Source organism: Colletes gigas, unplaced genomic scaffold, assembly GCF_013123115.1.
Source record: "Colletes gigas isolate AHSC1104 unplaced genomic scaffold, ASM1312311v1 Colletes_gigas_Sc00011, whole genome shotgun sequence".
NCBI classification, from domain to species: Eukaryota; Metazoa; Arthropoda; class Insecta; order Hymenoptera; family Colletidae; genus Colletes; species Colletes gigas.
Window position 1 is genome coordinate 2,737,964 of NW_025106640.1, and position 27,692 is coordinate 2,765,655.

Sequence of the window (27,692 nt, forward strand, 5' to 3'; positions counted from 1 at the left end):
ATTAATGAAATTGGAGCTTCGTAGAGGGTTGTCTCGACCCCTAGATATAATAATTCGTACCTTACTTTAAGTATTTCTTATATTCTTGCATATTAACTAAATTCTGTAGTTTTTTGAAAATTACAATTTCCCATAAATGCATAAACATCCGCAGTCTAGTGATAACAAAACGTTATGTCAAAGAAATAGTTAACGAGTCCGTTGCAGTTCCGGTGACCGAAAACAATTTTCGAAGCAATAGCTCGCCAAACGTCGGACTAATTCGGTTTCATACTACTGAAATTACTCGGGGTAACTGGCACGGCGTTATTTCTTGTTTGCCTTGCTATGCGAGCGACAAAACCAGCATCCAACTACTTAGAACTCTGAATTTGATATACGGATGTTACATTGAACGAGATATCACCGTTTCTTGTGCCTCCATCAAAGCGCGAAATTTCCACGAGGAATAATTCACGAGCGACGTTTCTAATTGGCGACTGAAAATCGCGTCGTTGTTATTACTTGTGAAAATAAATCACTCCTTAATTTCATTATACGTAGAAGAAGATAATTCTGTTCTGGGTGAACGCTATTGCAATGTTAAATCAATCGAGATCAAAATTAAAGGAGGTGAAATTTTCATCAGAAACGTGTAAAAGAAAAAAAGGAAATAGTATCGCCGAAATATAATTATTTATTTGCAACCTGATACGTGTCAATGGCTGTGTTGGTATAAAAATTAAAAAATAAAATTCCCATAAAATGTCACAGATTACATATTTTGAGTGAGAATTTTATTTCCAGAGCTCGAATGCACATCAATGTCCCTTGCATGAAATTTTACATTGGAAATTGAGAGAAACGGGAACTGGGAATGACAAATGAAAATTGTACGAAGTAGAAAAAAAAAAATTTCTATTTCGAGGACAGTCGTTTCAACCGTTGTTTCGTGTATCGTAAACCAAATAAAACCTGTCCCGCGTATGTGGTAAAAAAAAAAAAGGGATCCTATTTCATAAAAGAAAGCATATTTGCTCTCGGCGATCGTACGCGTTTGTCGAATTTACTCGGACGACCGAAGTAATGGAAACTTCTCGTTTGATTTTACACGTGCGTGTAATTAACGTTGAGCAATGTTTGCACCGAGACATAATCACCCTCGTTAACGCGTAACGTTAATGTATATTAATAGAATTCTGTATCGAATTTTACTGTTGGTAATGTAATTGTAAATAATGCAAAATATTACCGCTGGAAACTCCATTATACGGAGTAATGATATACACATTAAGGAAAATTACTCGTTGCAGACTGTTCAATAATTGAAACGAAACGATAAACTTTGAACGAAAAAAACGCTAATGAATAATGAAGGTTGGTTGTTTAATCCGGTTAGTCTTGTTGAAATATACTTTATTTAACCAACTGAATTTCTGTTACAGGGAACTGAGGTGCATCAGAAACAACATACACACGAACTTAATGTTCACTTACATACTCGCGGACATGATGTGGATCCTAAACAACGTGATGCAGGTAGATATTCAACACGATATTTTTAATGTGTATAATTTTCTTTCCGCTGGTTTTTCAATTTTTCTTTCCCAAAGGTTTCTCTTTGTCGCGTTGTTAGTATTCTGTGACCCTCGCTGAATGTAATACTTAATTGTTGAACGAGAACAAGATTGCACTAGACTTTACACGTGGAAAAAAAGGTGTCGAGAATTAACACTCTGCCACTTGTTGCTGAAACGAAAAATTAGAATGTTTCTTTAGAATGGGGTTAAATGTTGTATAAATACGCGTAGAAATTTCGACGAGTAGAAAAAAGATAATTTGGTGATAATACTAACAAGTACTTGTGAGACAAGTGACTTGAAAATATTTTCTTATAGAATGTTTAATAATTTAATAATTAAAAATCGACAAACATCGACTTTTATACGTTCCATTTGAAAAAGAATTTATTTTTAACATCATTTCTAAATAAAGTCGCCTCAATTGCGACAGTGTTCGATAAGCAACGTGCTTCGTAATTGCTCGTAATTTTTGACAGTATTAAATTATATAAACATGCCAGTTTAACAGGAAACAGTGTATACACATTGTCGGATTCGCAACGGATACTTAATAATTTAAATTGAGGTTTAAATTATCAATCACATTTTCCAGGAATAATGCCGCGTTTCGGAAACCGTGATTAATATTATAATAACAACAATTAATACATTACCGCGAACAAACGCGAATTGGAACGCGACTTTAAATGGACGTTTCTGCATTTTGGAGAATTGGTAAATTTATTATTCAAAGTGTACACGTTTAATATATTCATGACTTTATACTAGTTTCGAATCGTCAGAAAAAGATTTCCAAAAAATGGTGTTGCTTCTTCGTTTTTTGAAAGGGGATTCCTCGTGCTTCGAAGAGGATTTTTCGCGGTGGTAAACGCGTTTGCCATTAGTCGCAACGTCTCTGGTAGCCGCACTAACGAGCCACTGGATAGGAAAATTAATTACGCCTCGTCGAGTGGCCGACGCGCCTCTCGCTTTTCGATAATTAAAAGGTCATCGTGAAACGGCGAAAATAGTTACCGCTGGCTCCCGCAAGATTCGTGGAGCCGAGTTATGTAGTGAATAGATAAGTTCATAAACTATTTACAAACACCTTAAATTTATTAACAAAATATATAAAGGGTGTTCGGTAACCCCTGGGAAAAATTTTAATGGGGGATTCTAGAGGTCAAAATAAGACCAAAATCAAGAATACCAATTTGTTGATGGGGGCTTTGTTCAAAAGTTATTAACATTTGAAGTTTCGCACGAACTGAATTTTTTTCTCGAAAATGCGCAGGATTTCGGGGGTATGTCCATTCACCAAAAATGATTGCAATTGACCCCCCCAATTGAAAATAATTTTTCCAAAACGATTTGAAATTTTTTTTTCCGCCGAAAAATTTCACCTTCTCGAATTTTTTTCTCGAAAGTGGGTAGGAATTCGGGGGTATGTCTGTTCACAAAAAATGATTGTAATTGCCCCCCGCAACTGAATATAATTTTTTTAGAACAATTCGAAATTCTTTTTCCGCCGAAAAATTTCACCTTCTCGAATTTTTTTCTCGAAAGTGGGTAGGAATTCGGGGGTATGTCCATTCACCAAAAATGATTGCAATTGACCCCCCAAATTGAAAATAATTTTTCCAAAACGATTCGAAATTCTTTTTCCGTCGAAAAATTTCGCACCTTCTCGAATTTTTTTCTTGAAAGTGGGTAAGATTTCGGGGGTATGTCTGTTCACCAAAAATGATTGTAATTGACCCCCGCAATCGATAATAATTTTTCCAGAATGATTTGAAATTTTTGGATTTAATTGTTAATAACTTTTTAACGAAGCCTCCATCAACAAATTGGTATTCTTAATTTTTGTCCTATTTTGATCTCTAGAATCTCTCATTACAATTTTTCCCAGTCCTCCCGAGACTCCAAAGGGCAGGTAAATTGGACTCAAATTACGGTGAAACTAATTAAGTATGATAAATGACTATAGGGTACGGAAATTCCTATTGTCAAAAAAGGTACAATTGCCAGATGACCAAATTAAGTAATTTAAGTAATATTGAAGATAAATGACGTGTCCTATAATATAAAATGTTTGAAATTCCAAACAGTCAAATGCACCCTGTAAAAATGCAACTTGCACCGATACTTTTTCTCGTCGGGTATTTCTCGATTGTTTACCGTTCGGCGTTTGAAACACGCCAGTTAAAAAACACGATTCACCACTAGCTGTTCAGCTCGTCACATCGCGTAACTCTAGCAGGCAGATTCATTTCACGGGTAAATTTATCGAGAGACGACGCAGTTAATCCTAAACTGACGAGGCAAAATACTTGTTGACATAACCGACGAGGATTAATTTAGCCTGGATTAGTAACACGGTCGAAATGTACACTTTGTCTTTGATCTTACGAAAAGGTGCGACACGTGTACAAAATGGCCCCCAAAGTACCATTTTCGTCACACGGAAACCAAACTAACCGAAACTAACTTCACGAAATAGAAATTAAAAACATTCACGTTATAAAAATTGTTTAAAAAATTATAGACAAAATTGCAAAATTTACAGAAAGTGAAAGACACGTATATTTATTATATTGGGTAGCTTAGTATAGTGAACTCATCTTAAAAACAATGGTTATCTTCAAAAAAAAAAAAAAAAAAACAAAATACAGTGAGATGTAAATATCCACTTAAAGCTAAAATGAAAACAATATCCATCACCTCAAATAATGAACTTTATTTTCCAATCAAATATATTTTCCAAATGAAAAATAATCCACCGTAGTGGCCACTCGTTTACCTCGTCCATCGAGCAAGTTTTAAACAAATAATTATTGTTCGCAGGTTTCTATGCAGCCGGACATACCTACCTGCGTCGTTTTTCTCTTTTTGCTTAACTACTTTCAGTTGACCAATTACTTCTGGATGTTCGTGGAAGGTAATTAACCTTGGCTCTTCGGTAATCTGCATTCATTTGCGTAAATTAGAAGCAGCTGATTAAAATGTAAAGAAGTTCACCCTGTCACGAATTAATAATAGCGAACGGTAACGAACAGCAAACAGCAGTAACGTTTCTCCAATTACTGTAAAACTCTATTATCAGAAATTTTACTCTTCGTGTATAAATATTCCTTTTTTTGACATAAATTAAAGCATTCCGTTACAAATCGATACTGGAGTTTCTACAGTACCAATTCTTCCTTGAGCATAATTATTATTTTCGTTTCAGGCTTGTATCTGTTCCTGTTGGTCGTGAAAACGTTCACCGGCGACAACATCAAACTGAGGCTGTGCCTAATTATAGGTTGGGGTAAGATTTTAATTATATTTTTAATCTCGTAGAATGTTCTCGAGGTATTCTCGAAGCCCTGCCAAACCTAACCTCAACTTTCGATGCGCTGGTAATCTACGTTTGTAAATATTTCAACAGACTCTACAGTTTGTAGAATTTGTCGTTCCAGGAATTGCACTGCGATGGATCGTTTAACGAGACCACAGAAAGTTCAAAATAATTGGAAAACCAGGAGTCTGCGAGTTCTATGTATTTTAATCGTGTTAATTTAATCCTGATAGTTTCATTTAAATCCAAAATGGCACTCCTTTCTGCGAGTACGAATACGTGCCTTTAACCTCTAAAGTGGGGGATTAAAATGTCGTTTATTGATATTTCAAAGTCTCATACGCAATTGATTGTAACGGTAGAATTTATTTTTCAATTGAACATTTGCATTTCACGGTTTCGTAACAATTTATGCAATTGTTCGTTGTGCATACGTGGTATACTGTAAAATTAGCAGCGCCATTTTATATATTATTGCATACACCATACTAGACGTTTTTACTTTCAAACAATGAGTCAACAGAAGTTTTACCAAAATTGAGCAAAAGAATTGATTATTTCATTTGTGTATGGTATTTTAATGTAATAGACAATTTTTATTATACGTGAGAAACGTGTATCAGACTTAAAGACATCATTATTATTCCTTGGGTCGTGGAAGGGTTACGCGGCAATAAATTCCAGTTGCACAAACAAGTCGTTTCTGAAATATCGTTAACCATCGTCAAAAGCAAAGGGGTACTCGAGGCGACCCCTAACGCAGTTGAACAACCCTTGTATACTGGCGTATTGTATCGATTTAATTTTAGGTATGCCGGTTCTCTTTATCGCCATGTGGGGTATCGCGAAGTCGTTAGATCAGAGCAGCGCAGCCCATCAAAACCAGGTAAGAAAACATCAAGAAGAATAGTAAATTTGAAACTAACAAAAATAATTGTTCAGTAATCAGACTTAATTTCGTACAGAAATCAAACTTATAACTCAGTAGAACAGTGTGATCTTTATTAATAAAGAAAAGAACCTCACATCAAGGAAAACGGACAGGCTTGACCTATTGTAGCGCCACATAGCGGCATCACTTAATAACAGAAGGCGCGAAATTAAAACTGAATGTTCTAACAACAATACTCTCATTGCTAAGCTTCCTCTAAGTGCAATTTATCTAGCTTTCAGAGGCATTAAAAAAATGGTGCTCAAAAGCGTTAGAATTTTATAGTACATTTTTTAAAATTAGACCTCAGATTCGCTGTTGCACGTTTGTTATTTATGACCGTCGTGGTGGTCACCGGTGACCGACGCTTCGAACTTACGAAACGTGTTGCAAAATTGTTTACAATGTAATTTCTCCATTAGAAATGTTGTCAAGCAGCAGGTACACCGTCGAATTATTTTCATGCTGTAATTCGAGGGCATCTTCGAACGTAGAAAAATGGCGGGAACGCGTTAATAAAAATTCTGCTCGTCTCCGCCTGTCCCACGGTCCCTGCAAACTTCTAATACGAACAGAGCCGCGAGGGACAGAAGGGAATGAGAAAACGCGGCGATCCATCGCAGGAAACCTCTTTTCCAAAGTTCCCGCGTAAACTTTATACCCGTTGGCACGAGGGTCACAGAACGGTTGGGACGAAATTGGGCGAACACACGGTCGTTGAAACCCCCCATATCGTGCTGCTGGTTACGCCGGGAATGTATCGAATAGGTGTCGTAAGAATTTCGGGACACGATTCGTATTAACGCACCAACCGAGTTCGTGACGCGAAAGGACAATGGAAACGATACGAAAACAACACCCTGTATATTATACTGTTCGAATAAAGAAACTCTCGTATCCTTTGGTCCTAATACGTCAGTGGCCAATTACAATTATTATCATTAAGTATCTCGTAAATAATTTTCGATTCTACGCCCATGGACGAAGTTTTACTGAAATCGCGCGGTTCCTTGGTCAACGATGAATGTGTAAGAACACTGACACGACTACGCGACACACACTGTAGCAGCTGCTACATCGAATTCCTCGGATCTCCGTTTTCCAAGAATTTTAATCACACGGAACTGCACCGAAACCTTTTTTCGCTCGTATCGGGTCAGAGTCTCTCGAGGATCGAGCTGGAAGCCACAAAAGTGGAACAATTACGCGGGAAATCTCGGTCAGCCGTCGATCGTTCGATATGAGGGGGCTCGATTCGACGTTGGGCACAGTCGAAAGCTTAGAAAACGTTTCAAAATTGATACACAACCAGGAGGAACTAATATTCACAAATTTGGAAATCTATATAGAATTCTATTCGTCGCGGGAATGCACGTGCAACGACCAGCTTGAGAACCTTCTTGATCTTCTTCTTTGACGAACGTGTCCGATCATATCCGATCTTTCCCGATCTTTACCGACTACTACGTGACACAAAAGACGGTTACACTTACGATTCTGGCGCGCGACTTAAAAATGCATATAGGGGTATAAAGAAACGTAACAGCTACCATAATACATATGTAGTATTGATAACATGTACGACAGGCATAGACGTTGTTTAAACGAGTTGCACCTGCGAAAGAAACGACGTTAACAAATGGAAACCGGCATTTTGCAGGAAGTGGGGCTAGGAAAGCATTGTCCATGGATGGTGTCGCATCCTTACGACTGGTTTTACCAGGGTCCCGCCATTTTGGTCCTATGCGTGAACGTGGTGTTCCTCTTCATGATAATGTGGGTGAGTGGCTCACTGATTTAAGATCTACTATCCAGCGATGACTTGATGGCTAGGCACGCTGATTGGCTGAGTCGCTCGTAACACAATTCCATGGCGTGACAAAGGATGCGAGCTAAACGTATAGAGACAGAGTAGGATAGTACAAGACTGAGAGGCATTGGCGTAACCGTACACTCAAACTACTAGCCATGAATAGAACAAAAATGCATCTCTCGTGGTTATGGAGACCCTACTACTATGCAGCATGACGTCATAGTGGGAATAAGCCTAGCCAACAAGTCATCACTGGATAGTACTTGGACTTCCGTCGAAAGCAGAGAAAACGATCGATGGTCAGATGAAATGGTCATGAAATTTTCAGATTCAATCATCTCGAAAACGAAGCCTCGAACGAGAAAATGTTGCTCGTTCTTTTCGACTTATTTTTACACGTAGAATCGTTCTGTACGGATAGTTTGTTGTTGAAATAAAGGGGTAGGGGGAGATGGCGAATTGTTTGGTAACGATTCCGTTGTTGCAGGTGCTGATAACGAAACTCTGGTCGGCGACGAACGCGGAGACGCAACAATATCGAAAGGCGAGCAAAGCGCTTCTGGTGTTGATACCTCTGCTCGGAGTGACTTACGTGCTCGTACTGACGGGACCCACGGAGGGTCAGGTTGCTAATGCATTCTCCTACACTCGCGCCGTATTGCTTTCTTCCCAGGTAGCGCAACCAGAACAAGTATCTCGTTACGGAGCGAATTTTTCGCAAGAAATTCCTCCATCCTTCTCGTCTGTCGCGAAAATGTTACCGTTCGAAGATCGAAAACTCGACGAAAATGAATATTTGCGTTATAAAAAAACAATGTCTTGTTTTATATCCCCTGATTGTACCCTGATTTTCCAGGGCCTCTTCGTCGCGCTATTTTATTGCTTCCTGAACACCGAAGTTCAAAATACTGTAAAGCATCACATTGAACGATGGACCACCGCTCGTGATCTGGATACCGAAAGAAGGTATTATAACAATTGGTCACCCCGTTCGAGAACAGAGAGTATAAGGTATTTTATTCCCCTACTATATGTGTGTGTTAAACAATGTGATACGACGATCGACTATGCGGTTGAACACAGTGCGTCCATTAACACAGAATGAAATTTTCAGGAAAGTTACCTAATTACTATTTAATTCTAAAACCTTCCATTTAGAAATTTCTAAGTCACCTTCGAAGTAAGGAACATTGTTTGTGTATTATAATACCGGTACGCCAGTGCAACAAACTATTAGAGGTTTTAATCCTCTGATTTTCAGATTGTACTGCCCGCCGTCGAATCTATATAGAAAAAGAGATTCCTCGGTGAGCGAAACGACGACCACGACCGTGGTGGGTCTGAATTCGACCACCACGTTTCTGGATAAATCAAAGAAGGCGATCTCGGAGGATCTAAACGAGTAAGAGATCTAACAGTTCACGTTTGGCGTACGGTCGAATGCTGAGGGATGGTTCTGGTGAAATTACAAATTCTTTACATGCGAGAAAATGCTTCAACAACTGTTTATTTGGAATCGCCCATTTGCGTTTAGAAAAAGATGATAATCTTTCGTTCGCCTCCATTCATTCGTTCATTCGTGCTCCGCCATTTTCCACTTTCCCCTCCTAGCATACACTTTCCCCCTCATTTTTGCTCGTTTTTCTTATGAAACGCGTTTGTATCAGGGAAATTTATCTTTTTTTTTTTCTTTTTCTTTTTGTAAATGCTACGAGATACCACTCTCAAATTTCCAAAAGCGGACTCCTGTAAAAAGAAACAAAAAGAATGTGTAAGACATTATCGGTAACGAAGGGCTATCTGTCGCTGAACTGTTCTGAACAGTCTAATTAAAGTATGTTAAACATCGAAATTAAAATACAAAGGAAAAATATTTGCAATTCAAACTGGGTAAAACTTGTGCTTGATCGGACCTCGTCTTGAACTGTCTTTTTCGATTATAATTTTTAATTGTTATTTTACCCAGTTTTAATTGCAAATAAAACGTATAATACTCCGATCGGTGAAAATAACTGTTCTCGTAAGGTATCGCAACGCTGATGTACGCGGTATCTTCCTTGCTGTATAAAAAATAAACAGAACTCTTAAAGATTCGTGGATGTGAAATAATCGTAAACAAATCACACGTTTACACTAAGAAAAGAATGAAAATTCGCACACAGAGACTTCCCTCGTAAACCTATGGTACTCGCTACTTATTTGACATTAATTACGTTTATTTATTCAAATTCAAAGGGTATCAAAAATGGAAACAAGAAACCCCAAATTTTTTTAAAACAATCCTTGCAGTTGTATGCCCAAAATAAAGCAAAATAATGAAAACCAATGACAGTTAATGATTCCTCAGGCGAATGAAACAAGCATTGCATTTGTACCGTGATTCAAGAGAGAGTATTTATTGTAACAGACTATCATTTACTTTATTTTAATTTTTTTTTTAACTATTTTATAACCACGAAAGCTTTATCGAAAATATATTGTAAATATGTATTAACAATCGCTTCCGTTAGAACTTGAGCATCACTTTTTCCCAAGTTATATATATATATATATATGTATGTACATATCGCTAAATTTTTATTTCATGTCTTCTACGATATCGTCGAATAAATTACTATATTTTACATATATATATTAAGATTTATAAAACGTGTTACGCAAAGTCGTGTGTGTGTGTGTGTGTGTGTGTATACGTGTACGGTGTGCGCGTATATCTACAAAAGTTAAAAGAATGTTACAGTAGTCAATATTAAATTTAAAGAGTAAACCTCGTTGAGCGAACTACGTAACTACATTTCAAAGTATATGATAAAAGAAGTTAATAATATCACGCCAAGAAGTAACGGAGGAGCTCGTTAATCGGGGTTTAAAGTTTGTCCAAAGATCGAAAAAGAAACAATTGATGAACTACAAGGTAAAAAGGCCGAAAAGAAATCGTACCTGATGACATAAAACTTTATTTTTACGTTCAAGTATAATTAAAGGAACTCATATTTTATACAGACAGAGAAAGCGTAACATAAGTCGATCAGTCCAAAGTTTATATTTAAAAATTTATTGGGACGACACACAACGTTAGAAAAATAAAAGAGATAACCAAAGAGTGTGAAGAAAAAAACTGAAACATTTAGTAAGATTTTCGGAGCGATATCTATGTACAATACAAAGTTTGCACGACGATTGATTTCTTTAACGATTAAAAGTAATATTTTTATTGAACTGGCATAATATAAGATATCGCATACGAGCAACGTTATATGTTGGAAAAAATATGTATATATATTATTCTAAACAGACATACATTAATACAGGCAGATGATCTTTGGACCTTAAGAGTCACCCCTAAACAGCATTACGACCTAATATTTATTTTACTTTTGCGTCAGCAACCCGTGAATGTTATTTATTAAACAATTTCATATATACAAAATTTGTATAGAGACAGATTAGAGAAGTATCGTAAATGGTATGTGTTATTCGATGTATCGTCGTTTTAAACTACCATTTTAATAAGCCTATCTTTGATAAAATGCACTCTCACGATACTTGTTATTTATTAGATATTAGAGAGATGCTGGATAAAAGAACACAGTTTCACTTCAAACGTTACGTCTGAACCTTATATCGAACTAAAGTAAACTAAATTGTTCCGTGGTATTAAATTCATTCGTGGCAATGATCAAATGCCGCCCACCGCGAACTATAAACGCCCCGAATAATCTTTGTTTACATTTCAGCGCAGAAAATCAATCGTATTGATTCATTGAACTGCATATTGCTGTCGCTGAAAATAATACTAATCTGGAGCCACGATCTTTAATTGCTATTGTTATATACCTTGCTTAAGAGAAACAATGATTGAAATTAAAATTCGAATGAAATTCTAATGCGCGAGTAAACTGTAATAAATAAACCAAGCGTAATCTTGTACATGGAATGTTCGTAATAAGAGAACAAGGAGCATCGAAAAACATAAACGGTACGATCACGAGATTACGTAATGAGTTCATAATTATATTACGAATCTTATGTATACGAATGACTTTTTTTTTTTTTTTTTTTTACATTCAATGATAATTTAATATTACATTAACAACTGCGTATTGTTCATATTGTTACTGTGTCCACGTTTTGTGTAAGACCTAACAATACTTTGTACAAATTTTATGATACAAATATATTACGGCAATTCAGTTTAAATACCATACATTATACTTTTTAGCATTGCACCTGCCATAGATTAAACCCTTTCTTGTACAAGACAATGATCTTATTTCGTATGTAATGTCATTGAGAAAAAAAAAAAGAGTATGCAACTGCTTTCATATCCAAAGACTGTTTTTTTTTTTCCGTATGGTACCAGGAAAATAGAAATCTACACATTTATGCACCACCATCAACAAACATACTTCACACCTATTCACTTTGAAGGTATTAACCTCGAAGTATCCTCGTGATTCTGGTACTTTGGTTTGCCATGAGTGAAGGGCAGGTATCTGTATTTGATCATATGCTGGAAAATAATTTCAAAAATAAATTACTTACAGTTATATCATTATGATGTTGGCATTAGAGTAAGAAAATATGACAATTCTTTACCTTTATTTGACGTTTCATGGTAATGCAAAATAATGTTATGAAATACATAACTAATATCGGCCAGAACACCGGTATATTAAAGCAATCAAACATAGTGCATATCATTGCCATGACCGTAGATTTCATTACAGAATACCAGAATTTAAATTCTGGTAACCTCCTAATAAATGGCCTAAATTCCTCGTTAGATCTAGTGGGTAACTCTGGACCCTCTCCATCTGTTAAGAAACTTCTATTAAAGAGATGTTTTGAAAATTTTAATCGTAGATTCTAGAGGGCAAAATAAGACGAAAATTAAGAAAACAAATTTGTTGATCGAGGCTTCGTTAAAAAGTTATTAACGTTTAAAGTTCCGCTTGTAGAACGAGAATCTGCGAACAGCTGCGCACGCGTGATAATGGTTCTCGTTCACAAACCTGTGCGCACGCAGATCGCAGTTCTACAGGCGGAACTTTGAACGTTAATAACTTTTTAACGAAGCCTCGAGCAACAAATTGGTATTCTTGATTTTCGTCTTATTTTGTCTCCTAGAATCTCTCGTTAAAATTTTTCCCAGGCCAAACACCTTGCATATCGGACATCGGAAAAAGTTCGTGCGATTTTTCTAGTAAAATTGAATTAAAAACAATTTTCAACTGTTATTTATCTAAACTTCTTCCTTTGTGACTACAACCTGCCTGCACACGTGACAGTGGCCAACAAAGTGTTAATAAATTTTTGTTCTCTGGATTTCTGAATGCTCACCATCAAAATCCATTGCAGGATCAATTTTTGGTGTAAGGAATGCTATAAATAAATTCAAGTGATAAATTCCTAATGCGTATGTGACAATATACCATCCCTGGAAACATGAGAAATATACAGATATTTTCGATTTCCTTTGTAAACTAATACAGTCTGAGCTTTTAAGAGGTAAACTACTTACTTGTGTAAAAACTATACGCAGTGTAAAAACAAATAATAGTAACACTGCGAATGTCCACCTTGATATTACATGAGGTGTCCACAGATCCAAATATCTTTGATATATCTGTAAGGCAAATATATTCAGAAAATTAGAATGGTTGGAAACTGTTGCATTGATTCATAATTTACTTGTGACATAAATAAAATTAATTCCTTAGAGTACATTATGTAATAAATGACGGTAAACATATGGTACACTGTAATCAAACAGAAAAGATATGATATTGAAAATGGAGTCCTAAGAAATAAATTACATACTTGTGATATTCTTCCTATTGCTTGACTGAAAACATTTTGTCTCCCTGGACCACTCAGATGCTCATCCTGCATCATCTTACCTTCCTATAAAATTATTTTAATGAGAAATGTGATCAATAACACTTACAATTAATAGTTCATTTCTGTCTGCAATGAAAAACGTTTAAATTATCCAAGAAAACAATAAACAAATTGTGCACAGACAATAAGAACTAAATAGTGTTCTTTAAAAGTATAAAATTCGATTTATATTTTGGAAATGTGAACTTTTGTATAGAATACATAAAACGATAAAGCAAAGAATATAAATGAACAATATTGTTCTTTATTTATTAAAGAAAAAATTAACGAAAGATTAATTACATAAAAAAACTGATTACATCTTGCGATTGAGGCATTAAATACATTATTTTCATACACTATGAACAAAGTTTTCTCAAATAAATTACGACAAAAAACGAACGAAAATTTATCGTACACTCGATCGTGTTAATGTTTCGGATATGTAAAAAGCATAATCACGATTAGAGATTGCTTACTAAATTCTTAAATATGCAATAATCTCCATGTACTAGTCTAACTTTATATTCATTGAGAATTAATAGTACCTAAGATTATTAAAACAATCATTGCAACGAACTCAAGGTTGCTCCAATATAAGACTTCCTAAGCAATACCTCGATTTGATTTTTTTATAGTAGAAAATAACTTAAAATTGAATTAAAGCTTGATATCCGTGTTCATCAATTACACGGCTAATCTATCTCGTGATATTATAAGTGATAGGTTAATGAAATTAATAACATATTCACGAGTTCCTATAGTCGTGGAATAAACTAAAGGATATGTACATAACCTCCTCATATTATGATTATAGCAAATATTACTATAGAATGAATGTACAATTAAAATAAATTCTACTTGCCTAAGAGATATTTGTACGTTTTCAGCCAATCTCCGGGATTAATTCCTTATTTGTTTGGTTTAAAAAATATAACACGTCACTACATTAATAGCATACTATGATTAAACGTACTATAGAATATGCACAGTGTTCTCCACTTATCTTCTCGTATTGTCCAGGGCAGTGATGCAAGATTTGAAGAACTCCTACTACAACGCCGACAGCGGTTCAGTGACGAGTTTCAGTTTTTCACACTTCCACTCTATGAAATCATACTCTTTGGTAGCTTCCGTGAGCGTCAAAAATACTAGACGGAGCCCCTGGTGCACAACTCGTTGCAGAGGCGCCAGAAATGCACCGACGGTTCCCCCTACTCACACATGCCAGATCACGCGTACGTGAGCTCGTGGAGTTACGGAGAGTCGAGAAAGGCAAACTGACGCATGCCCTCTTTCTCGATTCCCCGAAGCTGCCCGAAGTAAGTTCGGACCGCCTCGTGGGAGTCGAGAGAGGAAGGCTCACATTTGCCTTCTCGCTCTTGAACAATTGAAATTCGACGGCATACGATTCCAAGTCTCGACTGCCCATATATTTTTTACTTTCCGACCTATGTAGACGAACATAAGCAAGATACTATAATGAAACAAATTTTGTGAAATTTTTCTTACGGAAATACACGTTTTAAGACCCCCTGATCATATTTTAATTATTGTAAAAGGAAATTTATTTTTATTATTCCTATGTATGAGCGTACATATGTATATCATTTCAGATATCACTCCTGATATATCTGGCAACGTATAACCATTATTACTGGCTACTGTCAGTCTCTCCTAGTCTCTGCTGGCCTCTGCTGACCACCGCTTATATTTCTGACGACGTATAACAATTACGACTGACTTTTGTCTGCCTCCGCTGGCCTCTACTGACCGCTGCTGACCACTCCTGTTACTTCTGACAACGTATAACGATTACAACTTGCTATTGCCTGCCCCTGGTGGTCTCTGCTTGCCTCTGCTGCCCCCTGCTGGCCTCTACTGGCTGCTGCTGACCACTCCTGTTACTTCTGACAACGTATAACGATTACAACTTGCTATTGCCTGCCCCTGGTGGTCTCTGCTTGCCTCTGCTGTCCCCTGCTGGCCCCTGCTGTCCCTTGCAGACCCCTGCTGGTCCCTGCTGACCACTGCTGACCAACGCTGACCTTTGTTGACAATTTCTGATATGATGTATATGTATTAAAGCCTTGTATAATGTAAATCTATGGCAATAAATGTTATTATTTCAAAGAATTCTATGTCTTCTCGTCATTTTTACCTTTCTTTACCTCTCCAAAGCATTCCCATAGTTAGTTATTAAGATACGTGCCACCTCTTCCCCATATCATGTCCTCCTAATAACAAAGTCTAAAATGAACCTAAAACCGCCACCGCCATACCTACCGTCGATAAACGATACTTATTCATTTATTCGCTCGAAAAATTTCTAAGTTCCTCGAAAAGATTTGAGGGGGGTCCTGTTTAAATTTTTCGTCAAAAAGTCCTGAAACAGCTGGAAAGTCCTGAAACAACTTTTGGGAAGTCCTGAAACAACTTTGGAAAGTCCTGAAACAGCTGGAAAAGCCTGAAACAACTTTTGGGAAGTCCTGAAACAACTTTGGAAGGTCCTGAAACGACTTTTGGAAAGTCCTGGAACAACTTTGGAAAGTCCTGAAACAGCTGGAAAGTCCTGAAACAACTTTTGGGAAGCCCTGAAACAACTTTGGAAGGCCCTGAAACAGCTGGAAAGTCCTGAAACAACTTTTGGAAAGTCCTGAAACAACTTTGGAAGGTCCTGAAACAGCTGGAAAGACCTGAAACACCTGGAAAGTCCTGGAATTTCTTGGAAACGCCGAAAATTCTTGGAAACCCTGAATTTTTAGCAAAGTTCTGAGTTTCAGGACTTCCGAGGTGTTTCGGGACTTCCTAGTGGGTTCAAGGAAACCAAGGAGTTTCAGGGAGTCTTATCACTATGGTAATGATTTGGAGAGGAAAAGAAAGGTAAAAATTGACGAGAACACATAGAATTCTTTGTAATTATATCATTTATTGCCATAGATTTACATGATACAATGTTTTAATACATATATCATGTCAGAAGTTGTTAACAAAGGCCAGCAGTGGTCAGCAGTGGTCAGCAGAGGACAGCAGAGGTCAGCAGAGGGATGCAGAGGCATGTAGAGACCGGCAGGGGCAAGCAGAGACCAGCAGGAGCAAGCAGTAACAGGTAGTAATCGTTGTACGTTGTTGAAAGTATCAGGAGTGGTCAGCTGCGGTCAGCAGAGGCGAGCGGAGGCAGGCAGAAGTCAGTAGTAATCGTTATACGTCAGTAGTAATCGTTATACGTTGTCAGAAAGGTAAGCGGTGGTCAGCAGAGGCCAGAAGAGGCTGGGAGAGGCTGACAGTAGCCGGTCGTAGTCGTTATACGTTGTTGGAAGTATCAGGAGTGGCCAGCAGAGGCCAGCAGAGGCAGGTAGAGATCCGCACATGCTGGTAGCGGTCAGCAGAGGCCAGTAGAAGCCAGCAGAGGCTGGAAGAGGCTGGCAGTAGCCAGTAGTAATTGTTATACGTCGTCAGAAGTGTCAGGGGTGGTCAGCAGTGGTCAGAAGGGGCCAGCAGAGGCAGGCAGAAACCCGCACATGCTGGCAGAGGTCGGCAGAGACCAGCAGAAGCCAGCAGAGACTGGAAGAGACTGACAGTAGCCAGTAGTAATGGTTATACGTTGCCAGATATATCAGGAGTGATATCTGACCCAGGCTGGGAGGGGGGTCCTGATAGGAGCCCCCTCCCGCCAGGCGGCGTAGGGTCGGACCGGATGGGGTGGCAGTGCCTCCTGTCCGGGTCCGGCGCACGGAGCGGCACCCTCGGTGGCCTGGTGCGGCCATGAGCTGCCGGCCTCCGAGGGGTAGAAACGGGGTCGCGGCGGTTGCGAGTTGGGGCTCGCAGCCGCCACTAGACGCGGCCCCGGGACGGATGGCGGCAGGACGATGTGGCCTCGTCCTGCCGCTATGAGACAGGGCGATTACCGGGGGGACCGTTTGTCCCCCCGCGGGTGGGCGCAAAGCGCGGGCACGGGGAGGATACCGGAAGTATGCTTCGAGCGATTCCCGGTATCCTCCCAAATCGTGCGGAAGGGTCACCGTGGGGTTTTTAGTGGGTAGGTCCCGCGCCCGTTATAATGGGCGCGGGGAATCCCACACACCCCTCCCGCCTCTCCCCAAAGAGGTGGGAGGGAGTCTTTCGAAGATTTTCCCCACGAAAGGAGTGATATCTGAAATGATATACATATGTACGCTCATACATGGGAATAATAAAAATAAATTTCCTTTTACAATAAATAGAGATAGATCGTGGAAATCATGCACCACCGATGGGTCACACTTTCTGTAACTTATACGTAGAACGAGGGTTTCGACGAAGGATAGAGATAGATCGTGGAAATTGAACCATTACTGTATTCAACAGTAACCTTAATGTAAGCGATACGAAGTATCGACCACATAGGAGGTGGGAACACATATGGAGGAAGTCATTATATTAACGAAATGTACTCATAAATATACAATTTATTGAAACAATTCGTAAGAAAAAATTTCATTTACTTTATATCATATAACAATAGTCCTATACCTAAACGATAAATAAATATTGATTCATTATAAAGTAATAACATTCTGATTTTTGTTGTACATAATAGTCGTGTAAATATTGAAATAATTTTATCATTGTTACTTTTCTTTTAAAATGATTTCAGATTTTTCTACAAATAAAGTTAACTGTATCAGCTTAGAGCTATGCTCTCTAGCATAGGGGCGTCTATTTCCTTTTTAAATCATTCTTTCCCCACACAGTGTTTTAATAAGTTCGATCACGTCTCTTTATAAGATTATTAAATATTGTCAATTTCATATGGAACTTAGCTTGATCAATCATATAAACGCCATTTTGCAAACGATAAAAGTTTACAATAAAGTATTAAAGTACCACCGATCGATGTGACCGAACTTATTACGCAACCTAATAAAAACTACACGACGCTGAAAATGCAGCCAAGACAAGCTATCGTAAACGACTTTCAAGCATTAAACAAAAGCAAGACAACATTTTCAGGAAATCTATCATAGCATTGGCTTGCTTCAGTGACATGTATTATTAACGAACGCGTTTTCGATTTATCTCGTTTGGACCATCTTCGCGTAACAAAGACGTCCACGATAACGCAAACATGAGCCCCGGTTTGAAGAAGCATTAAAGCTTAAATGAAGTATGCATGTTTGAATAAAAAAAAGTAGCTGTATCATTTTTCTTTTATATATAAACGGCCTGTAAATTATATGTAACTCGTAAAATTAAAAGAGAGAATTGTAAATTTCATACGTAAGTACCAAAGTGTTTAATACTAAAAATTTAATATCATCGTTTATTACGCATTCGAGAATTAATTTGAGACCTCACGAGAATAACATACTTTTGTCAGACGAAATCTACTATAAAAATATAATATGCAAAAGTACTATTATACAGGCTCTTATTAAATACCTTTAGTCTAATTAAATATATTCCCCGACAAGCTTAATACTTCTGTACATTGTTAATAGGGTTAGAGCTCAAAGGTTGGTTACAAATTAACGAAATTTCTAAACACTTCTCTTCTCCATGTACGTCTTCTACCTAAGACACTTTATCTGTGTGTCGACGACACATCGACGATTCTCTTGATCAGAATATTCTTCCAAGATGTCAGCTGCAATTCATCACAGTACTTCAATTTTTCCCCCAGTAATCGATCATTACGAAATAATTAAGATGCTTCCAATCATGGTTTGTGCTCATCCTCTTGTATCTCATTTTCAACTTCGTCGTTACATATACAAACTGAATCTGAAATATTTCCACCTAAAATAACATATATTTGTGAGTTTGTGATAACAGACTGTGTTTGCTCCATGTAAAGGGAAATGAACAATAATTTATTTTGGCAATATCATATTTAATAATGTAATCTAAATATATTGAGAGGTAATAGTATTCTTTTATTTTCAATAAAATTTAATTTGTCTTGATGGTAAAAATGGCTACTAAGATTAATCACATTTATTAAGTGTCTAACAAACATCATTACGAAAAACTATTGAACCCTTTCACCTGTAAAATTAGAAATCTATTTAATTTTTCTAATTAGCAGAAAAGTAGCTTCAAACTGAAACAATCTTGGTTTATTGCAAAGTTCATATAATAAAAATATCGCAAAGGAGAAACATAACAATTTAAAGAAACATGATAATCAGTGTTAGTATTAAACAGATACTATTATCTATAGCAGTGTACATGCGACTAATTTACCGTGCAAAAATAACAAGCTTTTATATCATATTTATGTGAATTGTTGAAAAATTGTTTTTTAGTAGGCAAGCTTCATCAGTTTTTATCTTTCATAAAGTACAGATATACGGCAGAAATTGCAATATTAATCTCACACATACTTGCACAATATTTTTGATGCGCCCAATTAATTAATAAAGCATAAACACAATGAAATATTAGCGATATCGTTGGAGTAAGTAAAGGGACTAATAATAAAACAAAGATAAAAATGGATAGTCGAGTGTAGCTCTCGTTGGAATAAAGTCAAGTAAAACAAATGAAAAATATAAAGGAACCGTAATGTACGTGAATCAATGTAAACAAAATTTACTCGATAATCAATTTAATTATTTCATATTCACTAATATTTTATATATATAAATAGAAAATTTTAATATTTGACTGATTTAAATATAATACATGGAAAACTAGTAAAAATTGAAAAAATTTTTTTTATATAACGAATTACTGTTATCTACCAGAAAAGCAATTTATACTGATATTATACTTTGCTTCGTGATTTCTATATATGACGTTAATATTAATACATAAATATTGTCAGAATTCCGAATTGTTATTTTATACATTTAATCGATTCTTAAAGAAGAAATATTAAACTGACTATCATATGAAATAAAAAGAAATATGAAATCATGAAAATAAATTATGTACCGGGTATACAGCACACTATCAGGGAAGGCCCCAAGGTGATGTGATTTATAAATGCGTTGATTCAGCTTGCCCATTACTCTTAGTATCTAGATACTTGTCTGCAAGAAAGATTTTTGCATATTACACAAAATTAACTTCACATACATTCCAAATTAGACCATGTAAAATACTATATATTAAATATACTCTATAGAAAGTTTAACATTTCTCAGTACGGTTCGCCGTTCTCGAATTTCATTTAGAACTCCGTTTTAAAATCATTTTACGAGATATAAAGACACACATAATGATTTTATATCACCAACTGATATAGAAATCTATTATATACAATAAAACTCTAAATAACAAACTCTGTTCGAAGCATCCAAATAAATTAAAAGTCACATATGTATTTATAATTTTATAATAAGGTGTTTTAACACATTAAGCGCCATACTTGCGACGATATTTGAGAAATTACATCAGAGGAAAATGTGCTTTCTTTTAACGATAATGTAACAAAGCTGTCACTTCTCTAAAAACAGTTTTAGAAAAAAAAAAAACAAAGAAAATATTTCATGTATAACAAGACTTGGCAAATCGTTTGAATAAACGGATTGGAAAATTTAACAAGTTAAGCGCCGAAAATTACTTATTGTTGGGTAACAAGAAACAATGGGACAACTTTGTTATTATCGCCCCTTTATTACCAGACATTCTTTTATAATTGTAAATGTATCATTCTCTATATATTTTTGTTTTATAAAGTATGCAACAAGTTTTATAATTGCATTGTATTTATTAGAAAGATTCTGGCGCTTAACGTGTTAAAAATAAAGTTAAATTGTGATACCTCTTTACTTTTGACACAGCAATTTGTCCACTTAACTCCAAACTTGAGAACAATTCATGCACTATGTAAAAATAATTAATTTTTAATTAAATCGTTGAATTTATTATATCATATTCCATGTTAATTCGCAGTCATAAATATCAACAATGTTGCTGGTGACAGCTCTGAATAACAACAAAATTATAACGCAACGTTTTCCTCTATAAATTATACAAAGTATTCGCGTTATTGGCACCTGCAATTTGTTTTGTAAATAAAATGATACATCAACAAACAATACATGTTTCACATATATTTTCATATATCATTTAGTTGCAAAACAGATGCTGGGTACTAACATCACGAACGCTATGTATAATTACTCTTATCGCGAGAATTTTAAGTTATCGACAAATTACTTTTGCTTCATAATTGATGATCTTGCAGATGGTATACTATTGCATATATACATATATAAGCGATAGTGCATTACGATTTTTACCATACCTACGTTACTCTTGCAAAAAGTGCTTTTGATACAAGCCGATTAAAAACTTTTTAAAAAAAAACAGAATTATAAAACTTGTACCAAATTATATACACATCTATGTATCAAACATCAAGCTGTATTAGTAGCGACTTTCATACGACATGCAATTAAGATGCCAAGACAAAGTCTTTTCGGTCTACGAACGTTTGCACGTAGCCTCACATACCTGCAATTGTTAGATCGACTAACGCCTTATCTTTCTGTATGTGCAACGCCGTAAAGAAGAAAAACAGACTTCCGATCACTTCCACGATCATCGTCAGAAACAAGGCGTACTGAAGACTACGAAATTCGACAAGCTCATCGGTGACTTCATGTTTATTCGAGTCTGGAAGAAGAACCTTTTTCAGTCCTTCTGATAACTGAAACCAATCAGTAAATTTGTGAACTAATAATACGAAAATCATAAGTAATCGAAAAATTCAAATAAGTAAAAATATCCCACGTTTAATAAGCCGGTGAACATTTACTTCGATTCGATTAAACGTTTAACGAGCAATTTTTTTAAAGTGAAAAATAAAGCAAAATATAAAAAGATTTTATGATAACAGAAAGGCTAGAAAAATATAATTTAACGACTACAGAAACACGGAAACAAAACTTTAACATGTTTATTTATTAATCAAGCATTCTATGAATATTTACCAAACCAATGAGATAAGGACTTCCTGCATCTCCAAAAGCATGTGCAATAAGTATTTGAAACGCTTCTGCTGTCGATCTTCTTGTTGGTATCACAACATACTATAACATCGAAGCATAAAAAGATCTTTGAAAACGAACTTCTATCGACTTTACTGATATAAAAGATAAAAAATTGTTAGACATACCAATAATATATCTGCTACAATAGACCAGTTTAAATTTAATGATAATTGTCCAAAGAATATTAACGTGTAACATAAGACAGAATTTTTATTGGTAGTGACAAGTGCAAAGAACAAGAATGGTACACTGATCAAAAGCCCCATAGCACATATTAGAGCATCAGTCTGGTGCCATCGAACTCTTAGTTTCTGGGCTAAGAAGGAACCTAATGGCACTCCTATTATACCAGACGCCATTCCTATCAATCCAAATTTGTACGCGACACTGAAATATTTCAAGGACTTGTTACTTTCCATACCACACTGGTATGCAAATTAATAAGTAAATCAAGTAAAAAATACATACTCGTCGGGGTCAACATTATGTCCATCTGGGTGTAGTGCAAATCCTAATTGCAAAACTGTTGGAGCCCACCAAGCCAATGCACCGCTAACAAATGCCACACACGTGAATCCGCCGGTGGAAAGCATAAAGCTTGGACTAGAAAGTTTGAAGAATATTGTAAATTATAAAAAATGATAAACAATACTAGGGGTGTGCGAAAACCCGAAACATCGGGTCGGAAAGTTTCGAATCTTAGAATCCGTGTTTCCAATAATTTCACGAAAACTGGGAGAAGAAATTGAAAGAATATTGTCCATCACGAATTCTTTTCAAGTCTCAAAAAGACTCGACCTCATCCCGATTCGTCCCGACCATCGGGTTCCCGCATACCCCTAAACAATACACATATTGTATTTATTTACTTATTTAATATTTACTTTAATATTTACTTTCTTAATAATGCCTTGATATCATTTGACCACGTAGTGCTTGTCAAATGAACTCCGCCTTCCCTTTCACCTCTGATAGGGTCTTTTACTAAAGTAAGTAATAAAATTATTGCTATTAGACCTAACATAGGTGTGATGCGCAAACCCCACTGCCATGCACCGGTAGCTCTTGCTGTTTCACCTCCTACTATGTATCCCAAACCGCTAAAAATTATAGATACCTGTTCATACACAGTTCGTCATAGTTGAAACTTGGAATAGTAAAAATATTATACAGGGTGAAAATAATACGGGTAGTCACCTTATAGAGTTCACCCTCTATAATAACACTTAAATTTACCTTCCAACTGGTATTGCAAAATAAAATAATGCAAGCATTTTAGACCGCAGATCTTTAATAAACAAGTCACTTATTATAGTTGGAGCAATAGTGGAATAACTGGCTTCGCCTATACCAACAAGAGCCCTGAACAAGAGAAACGGCACGAAGGTCTGAAAATAATGTTGTATAAATACATTATTTATGCAATCTTGGAAACTTGTAGAATCTATAAACTTCAACATTATAATTGTAAATTGTAATAATTTCTTAATTTTAAGATACATATTCATGTATTACCTTCATATAGGAACCAACATAAGTTGTTAAACACCAAAGAAATATACCGCCACCCATTATAACTTTCCTATTATAACGATCTCCTAAATATCCAAAAAATGGGGCAAACACCATGTAACTTAGAATAAATGCAGTTTGAAGCATTCCAGACTCATCGTTGCGAAGATTAAAATCTTTTCTAATGTCTGTTAACATTCCTGTAACGGACAAACAACTTTTGCGAATTTCCACGAATTATGTCCAGTAAGAAATGTTAAGACATAGTGAATATTAGGTACACAATATTGTACCGAGATAATACATACCAGCAACAGTAAAACGATCCATATAATTTATAAGATTAATAAAACATAACACGCAGACTGTGATCCATTCGCTTCTGCTAATTAATCTAAGATCCGAAAGCATCGTTCCTTTTATTTGCCTTTCTCGCGAAGTGTTCTGAGCATTCTCAGCATTTACCATATGATAATCGTACGTTGATACATTTGGAGTAACTGCATTATCGGCCATGACTCGATGATTTTGTATTTGTGCCAAATGCTATTTACATTGACACAAATTTTTTCGTTTTCTAAACACGATTTAACCTTCTTGTATCATGGCATAACCTCAAAAAAACGTGAGTCTACGACGCATTGTGTTTCGATGCACTGGACTGATTCAGACTCTATACTCACTACTGTTTACAAAGTATATATATGCAAATCATGTTCTGCAATGATAATCGTGTGCAACGTCATAACATCACGCGATATACATATGCATCACTACGAAGTATACGAAAGCATATGTGAGAGAGCGTTGACTAAATGCTATCAACGCTGTCTACTGGTGTCTAGCAGTCCATATCAATGCTTGTCAAAAATTGCTCGTGCAATTTGTTTACGTTCTACTATATTCGGCGAAGAGATCTTCAAATATTTACATCCATTTATCTTCACATCTATTTATCGTGACTTTATACGACGTGATCATTTTTTTATATCGGGGGCATCTTCCATCGTTTAAAAAGTGAAAAGATAGAAATCTTTCGAAGTATTCATTTATTTCGGGTAATATTCATCGTTTTTAAATATTTAGATCGCTTCTAATGTTGTTTTGATATTATTTGATGGCGTGCGTTAAAGAAATTACTTAAAATGATATACTTACTAACCTGCAATTTTCCCTCCTTTTTTTCCCCTCCTTTTTTTCCCTCCATTTTTTCCTGTAAGTTACATACATACCCAATTCTTGAATTATGTCTTGAATCCGTGCTAAATATATATTTTTAAATATATTATACAGCCACGTATGTATTGATTGTGTTGTATTGTTTAAATCATTATACGATATTGCATATCAAGGTACTTTATTGGTAAAATGTTTTTAACATGTCTCTATTGGATTATTAATTATATATTTCATGAAATTATGTAAAACGAACTAACGAACAAATAATAAACAAGAATAAAGGATATTTTTCTTCGAAGGAAGAATGTAGCCTTTATTTTAAAAGATATTTTTCCAATTACTTTTTCTGTGTTAAAATACAATTACCATGTAACAAGTATATAGTGTTGTAATACTTATAAAACAGGTGTAATTATCTAAATCTTATGAACTCATTTATCACAGAATAAACAGAATCAAATTAAAACAAGTCATCTTCAATTGTTAATTGTCTTATTAATTGTCTCATTTACCAACCTTACACAATGATTACGATTCTCAATTATATCGAGATAATGATCATTAAATCCTAAGGGTTATTCAAATAACATTGTTCAATGTGTAAAAGGTGTAAGTGGTGAAAAACAATAATAATACGGAAGAATTCGTAATAACATATATTCTATGTAACACAATACTTACATAGGTATGTCTATGTATATATTTCGAATGGATATATATATGCATATATATAATAATTGTTCATTATTATATATACAATATATAATAATTAATAAAATATAATGTTTAATAATGTTAATCGTATGACTACAATATATTATTATCTCGTTTTTTCATCATCGTCATCGTCGTCGTCGTCGATCGTTAACTATTTTCTACAATTTATATCGATTTATATATTTATAATAACAATAATGATCTCAAAAGGCTGATACAATATTCGGCTAGCGTATGGATAGCTTGAGATTTCTTATTTTTAATTAAATATTCATGTTTTCCTTATAGTACAATAGATTCATTTCTTAAACCACAACGTCTTACTTTTTCCTTATTTCTCTGTATTTATCGCTATATTGCAAATATGATTTCACTGTCGTTACTGCATTATGTTCGACGTTATATAAATACAGGTTTAAATACAGGTTTTGTTCTCAATGAAACGTATTTATAATGCACTTACGTCGGTTCTTATGATCGTTTTGTGCAGGTAAATCTGTCAACATTACCGAGGATCAATTGTTCCAGGTCTATTCACGCATTAGAGTTCAATGGTAGATACCTCGCACCCGATTGGTCGGGTTGTCGTTCCCGTTCGTTAATTGAACGTTCGTGAAAATTTCGATCGTGGGTCGTCCTTAAATTGACTTGAAATATGTAAATCACTGCAGTCGATTAATGCCAGTTAATTTCGCTAACGTAATTGAAATATATCGAACACGACGGTCAACCTTCAAATCATTTAAACACTACCCAACAATTTACAAAGATCAAAGAAATTAATCTCCGACGACAACTTTCAGCGGCGGATAGATCCGATTTTAAACCACGTCGCAAAATTCTGTTTCGAAATGTTATTGAAAACGAAGATGGCATCGAGAACGAGTTATTCAACGTACACAAATAACAAAACACATTACAAATCGTAAGCGGTGAACTATGTTGTCGTTGGAACGAAGCAAGAACGACTGCATTTTTCATTGAACATAGCCTCACGAATGAACGATTATCGGATACAAGTAATAACACACCGTTAACAATAAAGTTACCGAAACGTATGAAATGTAACTTGATCTCTTATGCATCCGATTGCCTCCGGAAAAAAGTCTTCCGCGTAACATTCTCTTGATCGGTTGTTCCGTGATTTTGGGGTTAGGCCCGCTACAGCAAACTATTGCATGTTTAAAACGGACGTTCGTATATTGCGTCGTCGTCTCCTACGATTCGTCGACCGTGAGACGATGAAGTCTGCCCCCTCGGCCCGCAATACGACCGTAAGGTGATCCAGCGAATCTGAAATACCGTTTCGTACAATACGATTTTTACGATAACGCCCTCTATCGTTTTCCCCCTTATTATTTGTGCTGCATTTCGTTTACTACGCATCGAAAACAGGATGCGTATCAAAACACGGGACACCTATTGCTATTAGTGCATTGCAAATATGGTCGTAACACCCTCGCCGGGTACGATAGGTCGATTATAACAGAGATGGCAATTCGTTATCGCGACGATATTATCACTAACTGATATTATTCGCTGTTCCTTGTAACTCGCGAATTTACCATTCGATCGGACGACCGCGTCGAGAAAATTTCTTACAAACGGCTTCGCGTGAAATATATTTGTACGATTGCATCGTAGCGGTGTTCAAAAAAAACGCTCATCGACGAGCATATATTTACGTATGTATTTACAGTCGAGTCGAATTTTTGACAGAATATATGTGGGATGTCGGAAGCGTCGGCCAGCAGTGGCTCTCAAAAGGCGTAATACGTGAAGCGCTGATGTC

At 36.0% G+C, this 27,692-nt stretch overlaps 3 protein-coding genes across 11 annotated transcripts in view; 1 reads left to right on the forward strand and 2 right to left on the reverse strand.

Annotated features, from left to right (window-relative positions):
• Positions 1 to 9,174, forward strand: part of LOC122398198 (diuretic hormone receptor-like) — a 66,778-nt gene extending 57,604 nt beyond the window's left edge. For 2 of the 4 annotated variants that reach the window (XM_043397874.1, XM_043397873.1), the window contains 8 exons: positions 1,425 to 1,518; positions 4,386 to 4,479; positions 4,771 to 4,851; positions 5,691 to 5,767; positions 7,473 to 7,592; positions 8,113 to 8,298; positions 8,482 to 8,636; positions 8,887 to 9,174. In XM_043397874.1, coding sequence (XP_043253809.1) covers positions 1,425 to 1,518; positions 4,386 to 4,479; positions 4,771 to 4,851; positions 5,691 to 5,767; positions 7,473 to 7,592; positions 8,113 to 8,298; positions 8,482 to 8,636; positions 8,887 to 9,031 — 952 coding nt within the window. In that variant the 3' untranslated portion in view covers positions 9,032 to 9,174. Of the gene's footprint in view, positions 1 to 1,424; positions 1,519 to 4,385; positions 4,480 to 4,770; positions 4,852 to 5,690; positions 5,768 to 7,472; positions 7,593 to 8,112; positions 8,299 to 8,481; positions 8,637 to 8,739; positions 8,806 to 8,886 lie in introns of all 4 variants that reach the window. The other 2 variants (XR_006259176.1, XM_043397875.1) reach the window with 2 other exon arrangements.
• Positions 9,175 to 9,321: 147 nt separating this feature from the next.
• LOC122398199 (protein RER1) lies at positions 9,322 to 14,606 on the reverse strand. Of its 4 annotated transcripts, none has more exons than XM_043397877.1 (7): positions 14,379 to 14,606; positions 13,449 to 13,535; positions 13,150 to 13,254; positions 12,969 to 13,065; positions 12,225 to 12,442; positions 12,065 to 12,138; positions 9,322 to 9,371 (listed from the first exon to the last, which is right to left on the reverse strand). In XM_043397877.1, exons 2-7 carry the CDS (start codon positions 13,521 to 13,523, stop codon positions 9,350 to 9,352), a joined length of 591 nt encoding a protein of 196 aa, XP_043253812.1. In that variant the 5' UTR covers positions 13,524 to 13,535; positions 14,379 to 14,606; the 3' UTR covers positions 9,322 to 9,349. The 4 variants fall into 4 exon arrangements, with proteins under 4 accessions (XP_043253812.1, XP_043253811.1, XP_043253813.1 ...); XM_043397876.1 differs by having other exon boundaries at positions 13,449 to 13,532; positions 14,374 to 14,492; XM_043397878.1 differs by having other exon boundaries at positions 12,042 to 12,138; positions 13,449 to 13,532; positions 14,374 to 14,492.
• A 3,332-nt stretch (positions 14,607 to 17,938) lies between these two features.
• On the reverse strand, positions 17,939 to 24,681 carry LOC122398111 (protein spinster). Of its 3 annotated transcripts, XM_043397714.1 has the most exons (10): positions 24,313 to 24,681; positions 24,008 to 24,204; positions 23,729 to 23,880; positions 23,389 to 23,592; positions 22,961 to 23,095; positions 22,618 to 22,879; positions 22,433 to 22,531; positions 21,954 to 22,149; positions 20,427 to 20,524; positions 17,939 to 19,286 (listed from the first exon to the last, which is right to left on the reverse strand). In XM_043397714.1, exons 1-9 carry the CDS (start codon positions 24,518 to 24,520, stop codon positions 20,472 to 20,474), a joined length of 1,506 nt encoding a protein of 501 aa, XP_043253649.1. In that variant the 5' UTR covers positions 24,521 to 24,681; the 3' UTR covers positions 17,939 to 19,286; positions 20,427 to 20,471. The 3 variants fall into 3 exon arrangements, with proteins under 3 accessions (XP_043253649.1, XP_043253648.1, XP_043253646.1); XM_043397713.1 differs by lacking the exon at positions 20,427 to 20,524 and having other exon boundaries at positions 17,939 to 19,271; XM_043397711.1 differs by lacking the exon at positions 20,427 to 20,524.
• Between the last annotated feature and the right edge of the window lie 3,011 nt (positions 24,682 to 27,692).

Coding starts and splice junctions, on each gene's coding strand:
- LOC122398199 (XM_043397877.1), bottom strand. CDS start 13,523: ATGATGCAGGATGAGCATCTGAGTGGTCCAGGGAGACAAAATGTTTTC. Junction 13,255..13,448: donor CAATAGGAAGAATATCACAA/GTATGTAATTTA, acceptor TTTGCCTTACAG/ATATATCAAAGATATTTGGA. Junction 12,139..12,224: donor CCATGAAACGTCAAATAAAG/GTAAAGAATTGT, acceptor ATTATTTTCCAG/CATATGATCAAATACAGATA.
- LOC122398111 (XM_043397711.1), bottom strand. CDS start 24,520: ATGGCCGATAATGCAGTTACTCCAAATGTATCAACGTACGATTATCAT. Junction 24,205..24,312: donor GGATCGTTTTACTGTTGCTG/GTATGTATTATC, acceptor TGTCCGTTACAG/GAATGTTAACAGACATTAGA. Junction 23,096..23,388: donor ATCAAGGCATTATTAAGAAA/GTAAATATTAAA, acceptor CAAACTTTCTAG/TCCAAGCTTTATGCTTTCCA.